We start from the raw sequence: 22241 nt of genomic DNA on the forward strand, positions 1-22241 counted from the left end.
TCTCTCTATCCACTAAGTAATTGGGCTTTCTATCCTCAACCTGACTCTGCGTTTATTGTCAACCTCCAATTCTGCTTCTCACTGGTGTTTCCTATAGTACTCTCACAGCCGGGATGGCAACAGGTCAGGTCCTGGCCCGTAGGACACTCCACCCGCCAGATCCCCTATCGCCTTGGCCTGAGCACCTACCATGCTTGCGCCCCCAGGGCTCTTGGGCCAATAGGCAGGCCCTAGTTCTGGGACTCGACTAGCTATTGGCTGGCCGAGCCATGGTGAGAGATGGTGCGGTGCCTGTTGTCCGCAGCAGTGAGAGCTGTGGGAGGTTGTTAAGGCGACCGTTCGTGACGTAGCGCCGTGAGGCCCAGCAGCCCCCAGATGATTGGCTAGACGATCGGACGATCCTCTCTCATTGGTCGCAGGCTCAGCCGGCTCCGAGTGTGCGTAAGCCGAAGGTTCCTTCCGCTTCGCGTCTCCTTTGACTGGAGACAGACGGAGCGCCGGCGCCCCGGTTCGGTGACCTCTAGGGAGATCGGGAGGTGAGGCGGTCTGTGGCCCCGAAGTGGGGCGGGGAAGCGGGATTAGGGCTGTGTTGATGGCGGTTCTCGGGCTCCGCCTGGCCCTGGAAAGGGGCAACCGGCAGCCCCTGCGGACCTGGCGGGAGCTGCAGTGGCGCCTTTGCGGGTGCGGGGGGCCTGGTCCCTGGGAGGTGTAAGGAGACGCCCTTGAGGCGCGGCTGAGCGGCGGCCGCACCGATGCCAGGGGGGGGTCTGGGGCCCGGCTGGGCCTGAGGGGCGGGCGGCGGGCTGGCTTCTTCGTGGCTGCCGTCACCATCGGTGGTCTGGCGGGGCGTAGCCGCGTTTGCCAGCCTAGTCCGAAGTAGTCGGTGTGGGCTACGCAGTCACTATCATCCGGGCGGAAAGGGTGCCAGGTCGGGTGACCCCGGAAGCCCCTCGATCCAAGAAATGCTGGGAGTGTGTGGCATGTGTCCCGCCGGCAGCTCGCGGAGAGGACTCGAGAAGTACTATCTGGTGCAGGCGTTCACGCCCAGGCGCTGCTGTTCGTCAGCACCTTTCTTTAAAGTGCTGGGAAAGGTTTCTGTAAATGCTGCTGACTAACACAGAGCCATGGAAGAACCGTGCATCTGTAGAGATGTGTCTGGTCATTTACAGGAGCCACGAGTTGAGAGAATACGGAGCCCAATGTAGGGATTTGCCCAAGGACCTAAAGGATTCCTCGTCCTTCTTTTTAAAGTTTATTTTGAAGGAGAGAGAGTGCGAGTGGGGTAGGGGCAGAGGGAGAGAGAGAGCGGGGAGAGAGAATCCCAGTCTCTGCCCTGTCAGCGCAGAGCCCGATGTGGGTCTGGAATTAACGAACCGTGAGATCATGACCTGAGTGGAAACCAAGGGTTGGAAGCTTAACCGACTCAGCCACCCAGGCGCCCCAAGGATTCTTCTTTTTCTATTCACCTTTCCCCCCTCTTCTCCCTCCTCATTTTTCTTTTTCGTAAGGGGCTTGAGTCTCCTTGGTGCTCATGTAATTGAGTCCAAACCTTGTAGATTTTCTGGAATTATTTGGTTTGGATTAGGAACATAGGTTTCAATATAGAATAGGCAATTTCTGCGGTGAGAGACGGCTGATGTACTCCATCTTAAATGGTCATTTGAAATATTTCATGGCTTGGTTGAGGACATGCCACCTTGGACTTCGTCGTGAAAAGTTATAGGAAACATTTTTTTCTGGGCCGTACTAAATAATCATGCATAATTTCAGCATCTCAATATGGAGGATGTATTTTTTTGCGTGTGAGTATATTTTACTTTTCATGCAATGAAAGTCGTTTTCTGATTTAGAGGTAATCTAGCAAAAGCCTGTAGTGTACTTTGGGATCGACTGTTTTTTGAGGTCCCGATTTGTTGTGTTTTTCTAGGATTTGTGATGAACTTGGCAGTAAGTACAAATGGAATTTAGTAACATGAAGGTTAAGAAACTGTGCAAAGATTAATCATTAATATATGAAAACTTGGGTGTGGCGTGAGCATTTCATGATGAAGTGTGTATGTGTGTGCACACCCTCTTTTTGTTCTTGTATGATCTCCTTTTTAAACCGTGGATGGATAACTACATGTGTATCAGTATCTATTTAGGTTTGACCCATATAAAATTGCAGATATTTGAAATTTGACTTTTTTTTAAACCTACACAAGTAGCAGTTTCAGATGGCTCCACATAATACTTGTGTTTGTTAAACAACTTTGGAGCTCTAGCTTAGTAACTGAATAGAGATGTGACTCATAAAAGCATGTAAGAGAGTTGAATGTAGAATCCTGGTTTCCTGATTTCCAGTACTATATATATATATAGTATATATATACTACATATATACATATACATATATATGTATGTATATGTATATATGTATATATATGTATATGTATATATGTGTATGTATGTATGTGTATGTATATATGTATATATTTATTTATTTATTTACTAGAATACTAGTTTGAGCCGCAGAATGCTAAATCCTTTTGGAACTAAAAATGACTCAGTATAAGACATGGTTCTTGCCTTCAAAGAGTCAGAATGTACACAGCAGTTACTTTGAGAGCCGTGTAAGATGGTGTATAATCAGATGCTGGAATGTGTGGCACAGGAGGAGTGTAGGGTGGGAGGAGAGAATTAGAGTCAGAGGCCAAAGCATCCTTTTCTGCAGTTGGCCGTGGTAGGTGGTTTCTTTGGTGCATTGGATTGGAGTTTGATGATTGCATTGAATTTAAATGATCTCTTCTTTTGAAGAATCTGTGAAATGTTTGGGGAATACTTCATTGTGCATAGGCAAGGTATACATTGCCTATTTAACTTTTTTTTTTTTTTAAGTAAAACTTATTTATGTTGCTGCATGGCCTATATAGTGTCCATTGAATTCTCATGGGCTGTCCTGTAGCCTGCTTATGACACTTGCAACTGCTGATGAAGGTGGCATTTAACTACTTTGCATAATCACCAGGAAATGGGGAGGATGCCCGTGAGAAATGAGATGGTGTATAATTATATGGTTACTTTTGACACACCTTGTACATTTGATTACTGAGTTTGTATTTCCAAATAGGTGAGATTCTCTGTTTGGGGCTGGTTCACAGGATCATGTGTAATTTTTTCCCTGAATGTTGCAAAGATGACTTTACCTAGGAAAGAAATGTCCCAGTATTGAAAATGCTACCATGAAATCTTTTTAAGGGACAACATGATGTACCTAATATATAATTGTGGGTTAATGATGCTAAACCAATTTGTGATCAAATTGGGGTGGTTTTCTGCTAGCAGCTCAGATTTTAATTCAACAGAATTAACTTTTTAATAGTGAAGGATACATTGACTTAATATGGAATAATCTAAGTTGAGAGTGTTTTGGTGGGGAGAGAGTGTTGGAAATTATTTTGACGTAGTGTTGAAATGTATTTTTAGTTGATTCATTTTCTGGAACATTGATGCTTGTTGATCCTTTAGACCAGCTTGCAGAGGTTTTGTTTTTTGCTAGAAGGATGTTATGTGATAGAAAACTGTCCTGAAAATCTAGGCTCTTAGAAGGCTTTTGGTGTAATGAAGTAGGATGCAAATCTATGATTATTACTCTCCAGTGCTTTAAGTCCAAGTCTCTGCTCATTTAATAGAAACTCTTTTTGTTATTGTTCATTTTCAAAAGCAGTGTATAGACTATAGCCTCTCTTCCCTACTCCATTCCGCTTTCATATGTTCCCAGAATTCTCTGCTTCAGCCCTTAACTGGGGTGGCGGGGTGGGAGGGGGAGGGCTAGCAGGTGGGCAGTTATATCTGTACCTTGTTGACTTATATTCATTTTTAGGTCTATTTCAAGATGTGTCAATAAAATGCATGCTACTCTAGTTTATGAGTTTATTTTCAATTAAGCAGGTATTTGTTGAGCAACCGCTGTATGTGGATGCAAGGTGCTGGAGGATAAAATGCGGAACAAGACTCAGGGAGGAAGTTTGAAAAAGCATGAATAAACGCAGGCAGATGCATGCCGCATTTGTAGATCTTAGTGACTGCCAACCTTTTAAAATTGAGACCCCCACGAAGACATGGGAAGCCACTACACACACTCCTATATGTATAGTTTCAGGAACCCTAAACTTTTAAGAGATAATACCTAACCCATGCTACATGTTTACCTACAGCTGTTTTTTCTATTTTATTAAAAAATGTTTGTTCTGATTCGCAAAACTGATTTCATGATTTAATTGATCCAATGAAAGGTGGTTGCCTGCAGTCAGAAAGCCAGCTGCCCAGCTGGTGGCTGGAGCAGCTGAAATGGAGAGAATATAGAGTGACACAGTGGGAGATGACATTCAGTAATTACTTTGGTTCCTGAAAACTACTCTTATTTTCTGTCCCTTAGTCCTTAAGGGAGCGTATTTAACTTTCTTCTTCTTCATTTGTTGCCATTTAATTTACTGTCTTCAATAAATGAGTCATTTTCTTAGCTGTTACTGTAAACATGAGATTCCTTTGAATTCTTGCTAGTGTGTCAACCAGTAGCCTTACTTTAAAAATCTTAATTTGAAATAGATTTTTATGGGTAATGAAATACGCTTTATTGTAAGCATTAATTTTAGTCTAAGACGTTTTACAAGTTCCTGTATTGGAGACCAGTGACTATCAGATTTTTTAAAAATCACAGTATCGGAATGAACAGAGTTGGCCACCAAGCATGGGGAAGTTTAGTCATGGTATTCGTTAGATCAGAATTACCTGTATGTTCTATTGGGAATTTTTGAATGTTACAGACATCTACTTTGGCCAGCCATCCTCTTCTTCTTTTACTGTTCTAGCATTTTATTAGCTGTAAAAATGGAAAAAGACTTTTTCTGGTGACAGCAACAGTAGGAAGTTTTATTAAACATCATTTTGCCACTAACAGTATGCCATGTTTTGAATGGAATGGAAGACTGTAATGGTTCTCTGCCTTCGAGGACAGGCAACAAGTAGATTGGTATTTGCCTTTTGTGTAATTGGAGTACGGAGAATGAAGAGGGTGCTAATGCGCATTTTATGTCAGGGAAATTAGAAAACAAATGTGAACAGTTGTTTTTTACTTTTTTTTTTCTGTCTCATTGCTCTCCTCCTTAGCTCAGATAATATTGTGGCCTGAGATATTTATTTGGTTTCCTCATAAAAGCTTGAATTCTACAAATTGTAAGAAATAGCTGTTTTTAAGTTGGTTGCTAATAGAAGAATATTTAAGTGTTATGAGTAAAAAAGTAATATCAAAGTCCTCATTTTAATTTTATAATTATTTTCCAGCATTAATAAGGAACACTATCAAATAGTATTATTCATATGTTTAAGACAGTGTGCCTACAAAAGCAGAGTTTACAATGCAGAATCTTCTTTTCCTAAAAATACAGTGAAATGTGTACTAAGTGTTCACACTTGATATTCCTTCCAGGATCCAAGGATTCTGTAGCTACAATGTTGTCAAGACTTTTCCGAATGCATGGCCTTTTTGTGGCCTCCCATCCCTGGGAAGTCATAGTGGGGACGGTGACACTGACCATCTGTATGATGTCCATGAACATGTTTACTGGTAACGATAAGATCTGTGGTTGGAATTATGAGTGTCCCAAGTTTGAAGAGGTTTGTGAAATTAATTTGATACTGACTAAATTACACTTTCAGTTTCTAAAGAGCATTTCCTCTTAAGAGATCATATAATCAAAAAAGTTCCAAGTAAAATTTTTATCTTAGTGTTCATGAACTTATCTCAAATTTCCATTTACTTACAGTGTTTGGAAACACACTGGAAATAACCTTTCTTCATGCCTTTTCTGCATAAGATGAGTGTAATTGACTTTACTTGAGAAAATAATAGCTTAAAGTGATTAACGGAGAAAAATGATGGGCTTTAAACAGTGGATTGTTGAAAACTGTATTTAATTTTTGATATACATATTTAATATTTTTTATTTGACTTGTATTGTGCCTGTATTTATATTATTGTGACAAATATATAAACTAATGATGCATACAAAATAAAAATTCTTACATATCGTTGCTTGTTTTAAAAAGTAAAACTGTTGGGATTTTTTTTTCTTGTGTCTTCCAACAGGATGTTTTAAGCAGTGACATCATAATTCTGACGATAACACGATGCATAGCGATCCTGTATATTTACTTCCAGTTCCAGAATTTACGTCAACTTGGATCAAAATATATTTTGGGTAATCATGTTATACATTCAACTTCTTTGTGCTATCAAATTTTTGTCTTGCTATAGAAATACATATTTTTGTTCAAATCCTGTATATGGAAACCTGTATATTGCTTAAAGTGCTGCCGCATAAATTCAGTGGTTTCCTTATTCGGAATAAATATTCTGATAGTTGAGATCTTAATAATCTGGAGAATATAATATTTCTTTCAGAATATTGTGTGGGATTATGTTATTTTTATAATAAAGGATGATTTTTTTCTCAGTTTGAGTTTTGTCATTTTAGGTATTGCTGGCCTCTTCACGATTTTCTCAAGTTTCGTATTCAGTACGGTTGTCATTCATTTCTTGGATAAAGAATTGACAGGCTTGAAGTAAGTATTTAAAGCATAAATATACTTTTTTTTCCAAGAAACAATGTTAACAATTTTTCTTCTCCAAGTTATAAAGTATTATATACATTTTCAAAAATTTATAGAAAATATGGGGAAAATTTTCATGTAGTCATTTAGCTAATGATAACACCTTTTGGTATTTATCCTTTCCTACCTGTTTTTACACTTAAACAAAAATTCTGAGATCACACTGTATATATTGCTTTGTAACTTCTTTATGCCTAATGATAGTTTATCAACATCTTTGCTTGCCCTTAGTGCTAAACTAAATTATTTCTGAGGAGTTTCTCGTATCCCCCTATGTGAATATATTGTAGGTCATTTACTAAACCCTCTAGGATTCGATTCTTAGTTTATTTAATTTCCTCTATTAATAACACTATGGTGAATGTCTTTGTGGATAAATTTGTGTTCATATTTATTTTCAGAATATATTCCTAGGTGTGAGACAGTGGCTGTGTAAATTTTTAGGGCTTTTGAGTGCTGTTATTGCCAACTTTCTCTCCAGAAAGCTTGTTAAGTTTATCCTCCCACAAGTAGTGACCAAGTAAAAGAAATTACATGCATTTCACTTCTTTTCCCCATGTGAATTCAAGGAAACATTTTTTACCTAGGATGTTATTTTGCTATAAAATTATCAAAAGGTGTTTCTATGAAAATATATTGACATTTTTAACTTTACAAATAGTTTTTAATTTTGTTTGTTTATTTATTTTGAGAGAGATGGGGGGCGGGGAGACAGAGAGGAGAGAGAATCCCAAGCAGGCTATGTGCTGTCAGCACAGAGCCTGATGTGAGGTTTGATCCCACAAACTGAGAGATCATGACCTGAGCAGAAAGCAAGACTTGGATGCTTAACCAAATGAGCCACCCAGGCACCTCAACGTTACAAATAGTTTTAACAAATATTTTTGAGCAGTGAGTATGTTTAGCTTTGAGGATGTCACAGGGGAGTGAGTATAAGGTATACCTTATGGACTACAAAAAGGTACCTATACTAAAGAATCATACAGTGTATGGGGCAGGGGTTTTGTCTTAGAAAGCATTTTTTTTTTGTCTTAGAAAGCATTTTTAAGCTACATTTTTTCATCTGATGAATGTTCTGATCATCTTGATTTTTTTGCAGTGAAGCTTTGCCCTTTTTCCTACTTTTGATTGACCTTTCCAGAGCAAGTGCACTAGCAAAGTTTGCCCTCAGTTCCAACTCACAGGTAAGTATTATTTTTAAGACACAGATGTCAATATTGTTCTTTTTTTCAGTTTGTTTACATTATTAGGGCAGATTAATAGCTTCTTCACAGTTGAAGATTCACGAATTGCCCACAGTTTTAATTGTCAGGTCTTAAGACTGGTCTTTTGGGTACCTAATAACTCAGTTATAATTGCATAGCTTCTGGAATTTGGGATCTCCATTTTCCTGTTTGAAGATTTCAGAAATTAAGGTAATTAGACTTTTGGATAAGTAAGAGTGTTCCCCAGTGAAACCTATCAGAGAATAGGACAGGATGTAATAGAAGAGAGTCTGAGGGTAGATTGAGTTCTAAAATTTTGGCATTACCACTTGTATTTTTTTCCATCTAAAGTTTTATCTTGGTGTTCATTAGTCACTGTAAAGAACCTAACATTTTCAGTAATCTTGCATCAGAGTATTTGAGTATAAAGTAGCTTGCCATTCTGCCTTGATTATGTATTTGATAACTGTCTCGAATACTTGAACATGTTGACAAGAGTATGATTTAGGTTTCATAGTATTAAGGTCTTAAAAAATTTGCAATTAAGAACTGTCAATTGTAGCCAATATAAAATGTTGTAGTGTTTCATTATGTGGTATTTAGATGGCAGGATTGACGCACCACCTCAAAGGAATCCTCCCAAGAAGTATCTCACTCGGTGGAAAGGGAAAGCAGGGCCCTGGATATGACTTTTTTTAATCCTTTGCACCTGCAATGCCTGTTAGTGGTATTATATTGTTTTACTCTTTGTATAGCACATTCGCTTTTAACAGAGGCCTTAGGATGCTCTCTGACTTTTTCCAAAGTTATTTTGAACCTTACCCTCATTGATATGTACGGTCTGTGTTTTAGGATGAAGTGCGGGAAAATATCGCTCGTGGAATGGCAATTTTAGGTCCCACGTTCACCCTTGATGCCCTTGTAGAATGTCTTGTGATTGGAGTTGGAACCATGTCAGGTTTGTAAGAGATTTTTAATGTTTTTTAAACTAAGTTTGTAGATGAAGGGAAAAAAGAACATCTGAGATTACATTGGTTATTCTTTTTTCTTAAAAAAATTTTTTTTGTTGTTTATTTTGAGAGAGAGAGAGAAAGTGTGTGCATGCAAGTGGCGGAGGGTTAGAGAGAGAAGGGAGAGAGAATCCCAAGCAGGCTCTGAGTTGTCAGTGCAGAGCTCGACTTGGTGCTTGATCCCATGAACCATGAGATCATGACCTGAGCTGAATCCAAGAGTCGGAACTTAACTGACTGAGCCAGCCAGGTATCCCTGCATTGGTTATTCTTAAGTTCTGACTTTTAAAAGTGTAACATTATTCTTAAGAGGTTTTAACTGAATGAATGTGTGGATTTATCTGACCTTAATGTCTGACTGCTTTTGTGAAAACTTAGTAGCAGGTTAGTGATACTTAGTTTTCACGACTGCTACCTTCTGTTTCTGTACTCCACCCTTTTGCTGATTTTGTGGTGTTTATTTTTTTGCTTAGTTTTTAACCAAGATTGTATTCTACGCTTCATCTTAGCCAAAAGGCCGAGAAGCAATAACCAGGATTGTATTCTAAGGCTCATCTGGGGCACCTTCCAGTGCACCTGCCCTGACTAAGTTAGTGATTTGGTTCCTTGTGGGTTTTGTTTTTGTTGGTTTTTTTGTTTTTTGTTTTTTTTGGTTCTTTGTGTTTTTATTGTCCTGTAGGAGACAGTGCAAGCGTCAGAAGTGGGCCAGATGTAAGTTAGGTCCACCTAATAGGCTGGTTGGCAAGATTTAATCAGATGGTATGCAGTACATCTTACCGAGTACCTAGCATTGATCTCAACACGTTTCTTAATCCTTAATTAGATAGTAGAGAATTAGATGTTAAATATCAAACACAGGACGGAAGTTGTGGCCTGGCCTGGCCTGGAAATTTGCCAGAGTGAATATATCATGCTGTTGTTGTGAAGATTTCCTAATCATTAAAACTAGACTTTATGGCTTCCTCAGGGAGCTACCCTTAGTAATGACAGTTGCAGCCTGTTTCCTGGTGCCTGAGTGCCCTGGATAAGGGGCTTCATTCTTCACAGGTAAATTATTTAGCTTTTATGAACGCAGTTGGTTGTCGTTACTTTTTTAGTCGAGGGCTCATCACTTGGTAGTATGTTAAATACATGTTTCTTCTTTCTGAGGGTAAATTTATTATTTATTGTTTTTTAATCTGTCATTCAACATTTAGCAAGGAAGGTATTTTTAAAAAATGTTTTTTATTTGTTTAAAAAAATGTTTTTAATGTTTATTTTTATTTTTGAGAGAGAGAGACAGAGTGCGAGTGGGGGAGAGGCAGAGAGAGAGAGGGAGACACAGAACACGAAGCAGGCTTCAGGTTCTGAGCTGTCAGCACAGAGCCCAATGCGGGGCCTGAACCCACAAGCCACGAGATCAACATCCGACTCTGGCTCAGGTCATGATCTCGCACCTTGTGGGTTTAGGCCCTGCGTTGGGCTCTGAGCTGACAGCTCAGAGCCGGGAGCCTTCTTTGGATTCTGTGTCTCCATCTCTCTGCTTCTCCTCTGCTCACACTCTGTCTCTCTCTAAAATAAATAAACAATAAAAACATTTTTTAAAAATAAAACAAAAAAGTACTTAAAAATACAGTATGTGTTTTTGTTCTATTATTTAGTCATATGATCTGTTTAGAATTCAAAAATAAAATAGACTGTTGAGTTTTTTGTTATTCTAGTTAGCAGTTTTATAGGAAGAGGGAATGATTTTTTATTTACATTTCAAAACATTTTTGTATTTAATATGAGTGACATCAGAAATATGTGTTATATTCAAGTTTATTTGTAAAGTTGAGGGAATAGGATTTGGTAATCAAAGGTATTTTTCAGCTCTCTAATTCTGCTAACCTTCTGTTTGGGACATATACCACGTGATACCTTAAACATTTTGTAATGGAACATTTGTTAATTTTGGATCTTGAGTTGCCTTTTTGCATTATTTAATTTTTCAAACAGATCCATGAAATTCATCAAAATTATAAGAACAGCAATAGCCACGATAGAGGTTGTACTGAAATTAGAGTTCATTTAGTGCACATAAAGTATTTATTATGATACTGAATCCGGAATGGCATAACTGGCAGTATGTTTTACTTTAATCAAAAGTAAATCAAAGGTAAATCCACAGGTGAATTGCTTTTCTGGTGAAGAGTGGAATTGGATCCAGACTGTGGGAGGTTGACTCATCAGAGTAGCCTGGCCTTGTTAATCCCTATTTCAAAACTGATTGCTACCATTTGATAAAAGGGGATTATCATATGTAAATTAAATACAATGACTGTGCCTGGCATTGTGGTGTTGGAGACCTGGGAGGAGACAAGTTCTTTTCCCCGAGAGGGAGTTATTCCTGTTCTAATGCTTGGTATCACCTTGGAGTTCCTCATTTCTTTTTCCAGTAGATAGGAAAGAGTTTAATATACTAATGTTTTCTTGTATTTGTCTACCTAGAGGAAAGGTCCCTGTGATGTATGTAGCATCAAAAATATAGGTACTTTACTAATTATACATTTAATTTTTCTCTAACCAGGGGTGCGTCAACTTGAGATTATGTGCTGCTTTGGCTGCATGTCAGTTCTTGCCAACTACTTTGTGTTCATGACTTTCTTCCCAGCTTGCGTTTCCTTGGTTTTAGAGGTAAGAGCTGTTCTTACGGCATTAGTAGAAGAGTAACGTTTCTCATCAAATCTGTTCACTTAAATAAAATCAGTACCTTCTAATGTAACACTGGTTTACTTTGTAGCTTTCTCGGGAAAGCCGTGAGGGTCGTCCGATTTGGCAGCTGAGCCATTTTGCTCGAGTTTTAGAAGAAGAAGAAAATAAGCCAAATCCTGTTACTCAGAGAGTTAAGATGATTATGGTAATTTCATAGTTTTCTTTTCCCTTCTGTATTTTCAGTTCCAGTGTTCCATATGTTCTGTTCATATGTTCTGCTTTTTGATTTTTTTCTCCTTCCTGTTATCTTTCTACATTTTTTGTCTCTTTCATTGATGTTCCTCTTTCTTTTTTTTCCTTGTCTCTCATTTCTTTGAGGCTCCTAGTGTCTCTCCCCTAAACAGATGTTTCAAATTCCTTTGCTTTATTTCTCTTTGCAAACCTGTTTTTTTGCAACGTTTTCAGTAGTTTAGTAGGCCACTACTTTAGTCCCAGAGCAAGTGCAGGGCTTTCTTTTCATGCTGAGGGGAGACCATGAAAGATGGTGCCTGGCTATCCAGTTGCTAAGGATGAGAAGTTTAGGTGGCATTGATATGCAGAGGATATATAATTTATAACATTTTATTTCAGTCTCTAGGCTTGGTTCTTGTTCATGCGCACAGTCGCTGGATAGCTGATCCTTCGCCTCAAAACAGTACGGCAGAAAATTCTAAGGTTTCTTTAGGATTGGATGAAAGTGTGTCCAAGAGAATTGAACCAAGTGTTTCCCTCTGGCAGTTTTATCTCTCTAAGTAAGTTACCTGAGACCTGCTTTGTTGTGTATTAATCATAGTAGTCTGGTTACTAAAAGTTTAGGTTGTACCATTTTAATTTCTGAGTAATAAGTTTTTAATTTCCTTTCTTTTATTTAGAATGATCAGCATGGATATTGAACAAGTTATTACCCTTAGTTTAGCTCTCCTTCTGGCTGTCAAGTACATCTTCTTTGAACAAGCTGAGACAGAATCTACACTCTCATTAAAAAACCCTATCACATCTCCTGTAGTGACCCCCAAAAAAGTCCCAGATGATTGTTGTAGACGTGAACCTATACTGGTCAGAAATAGCCAGAAATTCCATGCAGTGGAGGAAGAGACCAGGATAAACAGAGAAAGAAAAGGTGATTTCTTGTTCTCTTTATTTTCCATTTTTCCAATACTGATTTGTTCAGAAGCTGCGTTCGTTTTAAAATGTATGTTCACTGTTGTGAGATTTCGTTTGGTTTCTTGAACAGTTGAGGTCATAAAACCCTTAGTGGCAGAAACTGACACCTCCAGCAGAGCTACATTTGTGGTTGGTAACTCTTCCTTACTTGATACTTCACTGGAACTAGAGGCACAGGAACCTGACATTGAACTTCCCATCGAGCCTCGGCCTAATGAAGAATGTCTACAGATACTTGGGAATGCAGAGGTGAGGAAAATAAAGTTAATTCAAGCTTTGTATCTTTTTGCTTTTTTTAAGAAAGGAAGGAAGGAAGTTCTCGCTACTGAGTACTTAATAAGTTCTGGGCACCGTGTTATGTGGTTTGCAGGTAGTGGTCTTTTTTATTCCCCACAACTTTGTGAGATAGTTGGAATTACCTCCATTTTTCAGATGAGAAAGAGAAAGCTGAGGCTCCAGGAGGCGTATTTCCCAAAGTAATACATTATTTAGGAAATGGAAAAGCAGAGATCAAGAGTCCAAGATTTACTGACTCAAGAGACAGTGCTCTTTACCCTTTACTACCGTTTGCCAGAGAGATGAGCCACTACTCTATTCTCATGTGTGTTGGGGCCTAGAAAAGGTTTCATTCAAAAACGAGCTTCAAAGACAGAAGAAAAGTTTTTTGTTTTGTTTTCTTTTTGGTTTGCTTTTTAATAAGCTTCATGCTCACCAGACGCTTGTTTTCCTTTCTGACATCTGAGGGGGTATTCTGCCTACACGGCCGTAGGAGTTAATTCATGCTTTAGTGTGACTTTGTGTTCCATCCATATCTGCTTAATCATTCCTAATTTATGTGCACATGAGTGAGAGTAGCATCATGTTTGTTTTTCTTTCACTTTCCCTCATTGCTATTAACATGTGTGCCAATTTTTGAACTGTTTTGCTGTATACAGAGTTACCAAAACTTAGAGGGTGGCCATCAGAATCTGAATTGTGGTTTTGTTTTGTTTTGTTTTTCTATGAACTTCCCTTGCAAAATTTGGTGTTTTGGTTTTACATTTGTTTAGGGCCACATTTTTATAGAGAATTTGCTTTCATTTTGATATTCTTATTTCCATTCAAATCATCTTTAGAACTCCAAAGTTCTTTGGGTTCTCCTCTGCTGAGCATTGTTTGTATTAAATGGTGTATTTGTTATGAAGAATACAAAGTGCGCTTCAAATTTTTTGTCATCCCCCTCCCACAACTCCTTCCCATTTTTTTTTTCATTTCTTTAGAAAGGTGCAAAATTCCTTAGTGATGCTGAGATCATCCAATTAGTTAATGCTAAGCATATCCCAGCTTACAAGTTGGAAACTCTGATGGAAACCCATGAACGAGGTGTATCTATTCGCCGACAGTTACTGTCCAGAAAACTTCCAGAGCCTTCTTCTCTCCAGTATCTACCTTACAGGAACTATAATTACTCCTTGGTATGTTTTCTTGATTTGAGAAAGTTTGCTTTTGTAGCTTTTTAGTCTTGTAGCTTTAGTCTTCAGCTTTTTAGTCTTTTCTTTTTTTGTTTTTTAATTTTTTTTTAATGTTTATTTCTGAGAGAGGGAGAGAGAGCACAAGCAGGGGAGGGGCAGAGAGAGAGGGAGACAGAATTGGAAACGGGCTCCAGGCTCTGGGCTGTCAGCACAGAGCCCGACGCAGGGCTCGAACTCACAAACCGTGAGATCATGACCTGAGCCAAAGTCGGACACTTAACCAACTGAGCCACCCAGGCGCCCCTAGTCTTTTTCTTGACTAGTCTTTTGTATGTACATAATTTTATAAAACATTTGTTTAATCACTTCACTGTAATTTTGTATTCTGCTTATGATTATAGGTCCTAGAAATTCAAAATATTTTTCCTGTTGTTTATAGTCATTGTCAATGACTTTTGTACTTTTAAATACTTACAAGGAGTAGATAAAAATGTTGAAAAATAAAGGGTTATGTTTGAAAACAGTTTTGGATGAGAAGGGCTGTGTATTTGTGATAGCAATTTTCACTCAGTACCTGACTTCCCCTTTTAGGTGATGGGAACTTGTTGTGAGAATGTTATTGGATATATGCCCATCCCTGTTGGGGTGGCAGGACCTCTGTGCTTGGATGGAAAAGAATACCAGGTGCCGATGGCGACAACAGAAGGTTGTCTTGTGGCCAGCACTAACAGAGGCTGCAGAGCAATAGGTGTAAGTAGGCATTTCTGTATTTGCCTGTTTTAAGATATGCACTAGGCCAGGCAATGAGAAGAGATCTGGGGCCAAGCAGAAGTGTTTTCAGGATTAACGTGCTTCCGTAATGTCCTCTGCATAGCTTGGTGGAGGTGCCAGCAGCCGAATCCTTGCAGATGGGATGACCCGTGGCCCAGTGGTGCGTCTCCCCCGTGCTTGTGACTCCGCAGAGGTGAAGGCCTGGCTGGAGACACCTGAAGGGTTCACAGTGATAAAGGAGGCTTTTGACAGTACCAGCAGGTGTGTGTGGGGTTTGTATACGCATTTATGTTTATTTCTGAGCTGGTGTCGTCATCTGTGATCGCTAAACATAACTGTCGACATACTGCCTGCTTCGGGTGATGTACCAAAATCTGAACTTTAAGTCCATTTATTCAAAATGAGTAATATTTATCCTTGGGGCAGAATGTTGGTCCAAATGAATACCTCCAGAGGAGTAAATAGGGAAAAATAGTATGATCTAGTAAGTTTGTGTGTTGGTTTTATAAGACTCAGCTTTTGTTTTTTGGGTTTTTGGTTTATTTAGTTTTTTGTTTTTTATTTTGTTTTTTTGATGTGTATTCATTTTTGAGAGAGAGAGAGACAGAGGGTGAGTCATTTTTGACAGAGAGAGAGAGAGACAGACAGACAGACAGAGGGTGAGCAGGGGAGGGGCAGAAAGAGAGGGAGACACAGAGTCCAAAGCAGGCTTCAGACTCTGACCTGTCAGCACAGGGCCTGATGCGGGGCTCAAATTCACTAGCCATGAGATCATGACCTGAGCTGAAGTTGGACGCTTGCTTACCAGATTGAGCCACCCAGGTACCCCTATTTTGGTTTTTTTGTTTCAGTTTTTAAAAAATTTTTTTTTTTTTAACATTTATTTATTTTTGAGACAGAGAGAGACAGAGCATGAACGGGGGAGGGGCAGAGAGAGAGGGAGACATAGAATCGGAAGCAGGCTCCAGGCTCTGGGCCATCAGCCCAGAGCCTGACACGGGGCTCGAACTCACGGACCGCAAGATCGTGACCTGAGCTGAAGTCGGACGCTCAACCGACTGAGCCACCCAGGCACCCCTGTTTCAGTTTTTATTTAAATGTTAGTAAGTTAACATATAGTTGTATATTGGTTTCAGAAGTAGAATTCATTGATTCATCACTTATAATACCCAAGGCTCATCACAAGTGCCCTCCTTAATGCCCACCCCCACCCACTTCTCTCCATCAGCCCTCAGTTTGTTCTCTATCATGAAGAATCTCTAGGGATTCCTGGGTGGCTCAGTCAGTTAAGTGTCAACTCTGGATTTTGGCTCAGGTCATGATCTCATGGCTTGTGAGATTGAGCCCGAGTCAGGCTCTGTGCCAAATAGCTGGAGTCTGCTTGGGACTCTCTCTCCCTCTCTCTCTGCCTCTCCCTGACTCGTGTGCACATGCACTCTCTCTTTCTCAAAACAAATAATAAACATTAAAAAAGAAAAAGAATGAAACAGTTGAATTAGAAATCTCCATGAGTATTCTCTTATGTGTAAAATCAGCTAAAGTAGATTTCTAAGATAACTTGCATCTTCTTAACAAAATAAAAAACATTCACTTTTGTTTATAGATTTGCACGTTTACAGAAGCTTCATATGAGTATGGCTGGTCGCAACCTTTATATCCGTTTCCAGTCCAGGTCAGGTGATGCCATGGGGATGAACATGATTTCAAAGGTGAGCCTAATAGACTATAATAGAGTTTGTAAGACTGAATTCCCCAGGGGAGGGGAACTGGGTGTTAGGGAGGTAAGAGTGGGGAGTAGACTCACTGTATATGTTCTCCTGTATTTTTGAATTTGGTGCTGTGTGCATATACTAATTCAAAGGGTTCATTGATGGAAAGATTTTTATTGAAAGCTAAATCTTGATTCATGTAACTTATCAGGCATTTATTGGCTCTGATATATTTTTGTATTTGATATGTTTAATTTAGATGGAGTATTATGCATGTTCTAGGCCTACTCAGAAGGGGTGGGAGGATTCTTGGGGTTACTGCTCCTTGGCTTTGTCCTATAAACTTTGAAAGCTCACCTCTTTTAGAGACCTCAAGACTTGTATTTAAGAGGCCAAGTTCTTGTATGTAGTCCATTTATCTCCTTATAAGAATATTGTGTATGATTCTTAATCATTAGAATATTTTATTCTACTGATGTTTTCTTATTTACAGATACTATTTTTTATTTACAAATATTCACAAATGTAAAATGTTAAAGTCAATTAGGTTAGCAAGATTTATTTTGTAGTTTAACCAGAGAGAGAAGAGGGGGGAATAATGACTAAAAACTTAAGTTTTAAAAGTTGCCAATAAATAGTATAGTGGTTCCTCAAAAAATTAAAAATAGAATTATGATCCAGCAGTTCCACTTCTGGGTATTTACCCAAAAGAGTTGAAAACTAGGTTTCAGAGACTTATTTGTGCCCCTCTGTTCATAGCAGCAGCATTCACAGTAGCAGAGAGGTAGAAACAACCCAAGTGTTCATGGACAGATGAATGGATAAATAAAATGTTGTGTGTACATATAATGAGATATTATTAAACCCTAACAAAATAGGAAGTTTTGACATGCTAAATGAACCTTGAGGTTCACTTGCTAAGTTAAATAATCTGGCTAATAATAAAGACAAATACTATGCGAATTCACACTTGCGAAGTACCTAGATTAGTTAAATTCATAGAGACAGAAAGTGGAAGGGTAGTTGCCAGGGGCTGAGGAGGAAGGGAAATAGGGAGTTGTTTAATGGGTTTGGAGTTTCAATTTTGCAAGACAAAAGAGTTCTGGAGATTGGCTGTACCGACAGCGTGAATGGACTTAACCCTGATGAACTGTACACTTGAAAATAGTTAAGATGGTAACTTCTATGTTATATGTATTTTACCACAGTTGAAACAGTTTTTTTAATTGCCAGTTAGTATGTTGGGCTACTGAGATATGGGTTGTTAACTGAATTAATTTCACTTAATTGGAAGTCTCGTTTACAGTTTTGTAAGGTAAATCCCAATGACTTCCCATTAACGACAGGATTTACTTTTATGTCTGACTTCTCTTTGCAGACTTGCTAACTTGGGTTTTTAGGTAACAATTTAATAACTAGAAGAGAGAATTTATTACTTGTTGATCATGGGTTGAGTTACTTACTACCAGTGACATGATGATGAGTATTATATTCTCACTGAATGTTTTTTAATTCATTTTTTAATTTTACTATTCTCATTATTTCCCATCTACATCCTGTTCACCCGTGACTATGAAGAACTTTGTTTTCATTCTTAGAAGGAAACATAGGAGTCTTATTTCTTTTCTTTTAATGTTTATTTATTTTTGAGAGAGAGAGACACACACACATAGTGTAAGCAGGGGAAGAGCCGAGAGAGAGGGAGACACAGAATCTGAAGCAGGCCCCAGGCTCTGAGCTGTCAGTACAGAGCCTGACGCAGGGCTCAAACTTACAAGAGGTAGATCATGACCTGAGCCAAAGTCGGACACTTAATCCACTGAGCCACCCAGGCGCCCCCATAGGAGTCTATTTCTGACTGAGAAGTTAGTCACTGTGATGGTTAATGAAACTATTATTTTATGCTCACTTCCTTTGAAGTATATTATATTTAGAAATATTGTAGTTATTGTGTTTATAAGTATTAGTATTACTAGATACAAATAAAGCCTCTGATCTATCAATAGCTTTGTACATTTTAATTTTGTTGTGTTGTTGACAGGGCACAGAGAAGGCACTTTCGAAACTTCATGAGTATTTCCCTGAAATGCAGATTCTAGCAGTCAGCGGTAACTATTGTACTGACAAGAAACCTGCAGCTATAAATTGGATAGAGGGAAGAGGGAAGTCTGTGGTTTGTGAAGCTGTCATTCCAGCCAAGGTTGTCAGAGAAGTGAGTGATTGGATGATCATTTTATTTTGTAAATTGGTTTAAAAATTGGGAAAGGAATATTAACATTCTGAGTGAAGTTTAACATATGGATGGACGTGTTATGTTAAAGATGACTGTGGGATGATATCTTGCCCACCTGTGTATGGTATTCACAGGAACAAGCTTTACTGATACTCTTCACTGAGGACAAGGCCTCAGTGGGGCCATATCTAAACTCTCTTGGTTTCTGGAGGACAGAAAGATAGAGCTGGGTAACATGCCCTGAGTCTTCTGGGAGAACATGTAAAATGTGCACAACTCTGTTTGCTAGGTATTAAAGACGACTACGGAAGCTATGATTGAGGTCAACATTAATAAGAATCTGGTGGGCTCTGCCATGGCCGGGAGCATTGGAGGTTACAACGCCCATGCGGCGAACATCGTAACCGCCATCTATATTGCCTGTGGACAGGTGAGGGCTCCAGCCTCTCCTTCTCTTGTCTTGGGTTGTTCTAAGTTGAGAGAAGTTTTATACTTCTCCTTTTTATTTTTTCAGGATGCAGCACAGAATGTTGGTAGTTCAAACTGTATTACTTTGATGGAAGCAAGCGGCCCCACGAATGAAGATCTGTATATCAGCTGCACCATGCCGTCTATAGAAATAGGAACTGTGGGCGGTGGGACCAACCTGCTCCCTCAGCAAGCTTGTTTGCAGGTATGCCGCCTCAGCCCCAAAGCCTGGTGACCTCAGGCCAGTTCTGACTTGCTGGGATTCTCTGTTTCTGCCTGACATCCCATGTCACTCAGCTGTATTTCAGCTGGTCTTGTCATTCTTTTGCTTCTCACCAGCCTAACCCATTGTGTCGAAGCAAGCATGTTGAGACATGTGCTTAGTAAATGAGAAGGTAGATTAAGAGAGGAAATGAATGTTCATCTATTCTGATTAAGTGCCCTGCAGACCAGGCTGTGGATGTTATGTTAACTATGGTGCATGTTATTGTGAGTACTGGCTGTCAAATCTTGGAGATTGTATACTTCTGGAATCCGTTCTATTCTTATGCCATTGTAGTTGCCCTTATTTTAGCTGATAGAGAAGGAAGTTGTTGCCATGAGTTTAAGGGCGAGTCCCGCTGTGTCTCTCCCTGGCTGCAGATGCTAGGTGTTCAAGGAGCATGCAAAGACAACCCTGGGGAAAATGCCCGGCAGCTTGCCAGGATCGTGTGCGGTACAGTAATGGCCGGGGAATTATCACTGATGGCAGCGTTGGCAGCCGGACATCTTGTCAAAAGTCACATGATTCACAACAGGTAAGACTTACATATTTACTTAACATGTTTTCCTGTACTTAAAAATGCAGTACAAAAAACCTACTACTCACAGACAATAGTCCTAACTTAAAATTCTGCATTCGTGATATTTTATATATTCCTGCTTTGTCTTTTTCTGCTATAGGTCAAAGATAAATTTACAAGACCTCCAAGGAACTGGCACTAAGAACGCTGCTTGAATAGTCTGACAGATCTGAACTGAAACACGGGCATTGGGTTCTAAAGGACTAACATAAAATCTGTGAATTAAAAAGCTCAGTGCGGTGTTATGTTGACGATGAATAGACAATATCTGTGAGGTGACTGCTTGGTGTTTGGCTCTTTCAGGGATCCTTCTTTCCATGCAGATTTCTCGGATCTGAAAATAGTATAGTGCTTTATGTGCTGTGCTCTCTGGAAGGAAAGATCTCAACATGGATATCATGCTCTGAACATCACAGATTGTAACCTACAGCTCACTTCTGAAAGAGAATACGAGATGGAAACAAGTGTTTTCTTTTGATGAAATCCATGGAGTTCGTGGTGATCAGTGTGAGATTGACCCTTCTCTCCATCCTCCCCTCCCTCCTGGTTGAAAATGGAGTTTTAAATTATACTGTAGCTGACAAACTGATTTCATAATTAATTTATTGAGTCTGGGTTATAGAACTTAAATAAGAGCTAAGTTTATTTTTTGTAAACTAATAATTCATTTGGTGCTGGTCTCTTTTGATTTCTTTTTGGATAGCCATTGTGATTCTTCAGAAGGGGGCTTACTTTCTTCAAGGGAAGAATTACTCTTATTCCCAAACTACTGAATAATGTGCTAAGCAGTGCTAATAGTTCTCTGTCAAGAAAACAAATCACTGCATTCATCTCTGTAGGCTATTTGTTCAGAGAGCCCTCTTGTCTAAATATAAATGTCTGTCTAGATTGCTAGAAAATTTCTTGTAGTGTAAGACTTTAAGAAACAAGAGTTTTGCACTCTTTAAATATACGAGAGCTCTTAATATTGCTTAGACAAATGGGACTCTCTTTATCAAGAACGTACAAGTCTGACCTCTCAGAGCTCAGAGGTTGGAAAACACAGGCTTGAAAAAAATGCCGTTTCTCTAAGCCAACTTTAATTTCTTAAAAGACTTAAATTTATTTAGCTGAAAAATCTAGGTGGTTTTTTTGTAAAGAACTGTATCAAATCTGTATATGTTGTAATAAAACTTCTTATGCTACGAGTTTATTGAAAGTGTTCAAGAAATAAATAAAAATCAACTTGTGTACTGATAAGACACTAAGCTTGGGCCAGAAAACAGAGTTGTTTAATGTTGTCCAGGAAACCCTGGCTTGCCTTTCAAGCCCAGTGAAAGGGAAAGTCAGCTTTCAGAGCCAGTGAAGGTGCCACATGAATGGCCCTGGAGGAGCGTACTTTGTTCCTGTGGCCAGGAGGTTGGTGACCAAAACATTCACACAAGGCTCTTTGGATAGACCCATAAAGGCTCTTTGCTTCCTCAGGGGGTCAGCAGAGTTGTTGAATCTTAACGTTTTTTTAATGTACAAGTTTTGTATAAATAATAAAGAACTCCTTATTTTATATTACATCTAATGTTTCAAGTGTTGGTCTTGGAGAGAGAAGATGGACTCTGAAGAATATTCCAGTAATGCCGTGGCAGCATGGAGAGCCTCTGAGTGATTGTGTCTGCATTACTGTTGTGGAAGATTGACCTTTGCTGTTGTATGTAAAGTTTAAATTGCTTCCGTTGTGACTTGCAGCCAGTGACTTCTTATTTATCCGAACTTTTCATGGAAGTGGCAGTGAAAAGTGTGAGTCTTCATTCTGGTGACTGTAACCAATATTGTCTTGCTAAATGAATGTTTTGTACAATTACTAAATTGTATACATTTTGTTATACTTTTTTCCCAGTTCCAGTAAATTATGAAAAGGAGGTTAATATTGATTAGTGTAAGCAGTAACCTTTTTTTGTTTGGACTGACCGTTGGCCTGAGGCCTGAAAGCTTGAAAGTCAGGCCAGAGTGGTAACCTAAATACACCCACTGGGTGTCCCATGACCATTT

General features: G+C 39.1%; 1 protein-coding gene across 2 annotated transcripts; it reads left to right on the top strand.

The window, feature by feature from the left end:
* The first annotated feature begins 430 nt into the window (after positions 1 to 430).
* HMGCR (3-hydroxy-3-methylglutaryl-CoA reductase) lies at positions 431 to 21766 on the top strand. 2 transcript variants are annotated; one of them, XM_047868555.1, is made up of 20 exons: positions 431 to 536; positions 5468 to 5655; positions 6128 to 6239; positions 6516 to 6603; positions 7751 to 7835; positions 8709 to 8814; positions 11415 to 11521; positions 11628 to 11744; positions 12170 to 12330; positions 12451 to 12698; positions 12813 to 12991; positions 14002 to 14196; positions 14785 to 14943; positions 15068 to 15225; positions 16568 to 16673; positions 18715 to 18885; positions 19196 to 19336; positions 19421 to 19579; positions 20017 to 20171; positions 20317 to 21766. In XM_047868555.1, exons 2-20 carry the CDS (start codon positions 5491 to 5493, stop codon positions 20369 to 20371), a joined length of 2667 nt encoding a protein of 888 aa, XP_047724511.1. In that variant the 5' UTR covers positions 431 to 536; positions 5468 to 5490; the 3' UTR covers positions 20372 to 21766. The 2 variants fall into 2 exon arrangements, with proteins under 2 accessions (XP_047724511.1, XP_047724519.1); XM_047868563.1 differs by lacking the exon at positions 431 to 536 and adding an exon at positions 604 to 681.
* The last annotated feature ends 475 nt before the right edge of the window (positions 21767 to 22241 follow it).

This window comes from Prionailurus viverrinus, chromosome A1, assembly GCF_022837055.1.
Source record: "Prionailurus viverrinus isolate Anna chromosome A1, UM_Priviv_1.0, whole genome shotgun sequence".
NCBI classification, from domain to species: Eukaryota; Metazoa; Chordata; class Mammalia; order Carnivora; family Felidae; genus Prionailurus; species Prionailurus viverrinus.

Excerpts from the sequence above, each read along its gene's own strand:
- HMGCR (XM_047868555.1), top strand. The coding sequence starts at position 5,491 with ATGTTGTCAAGACTTTTCCGAATGCATGGCCTTTTTGTGGCCTCCCAT. Across the intron at positions 19,337-19,420 it reads TCTATATTGCCTGTGGACAG|GATGCAGCACAGAATGTTGG; the intron begins GTGAGGGCTCCA and ends TTATTTTTTCAG. Across the intron at positions 20,172-20,316 it reads AGTCACATGATTCACAACAG|GTCAAAGATAAATTTACAAG; the intron begins GTAAGACTTACA and ends TTTCTGCTATAG.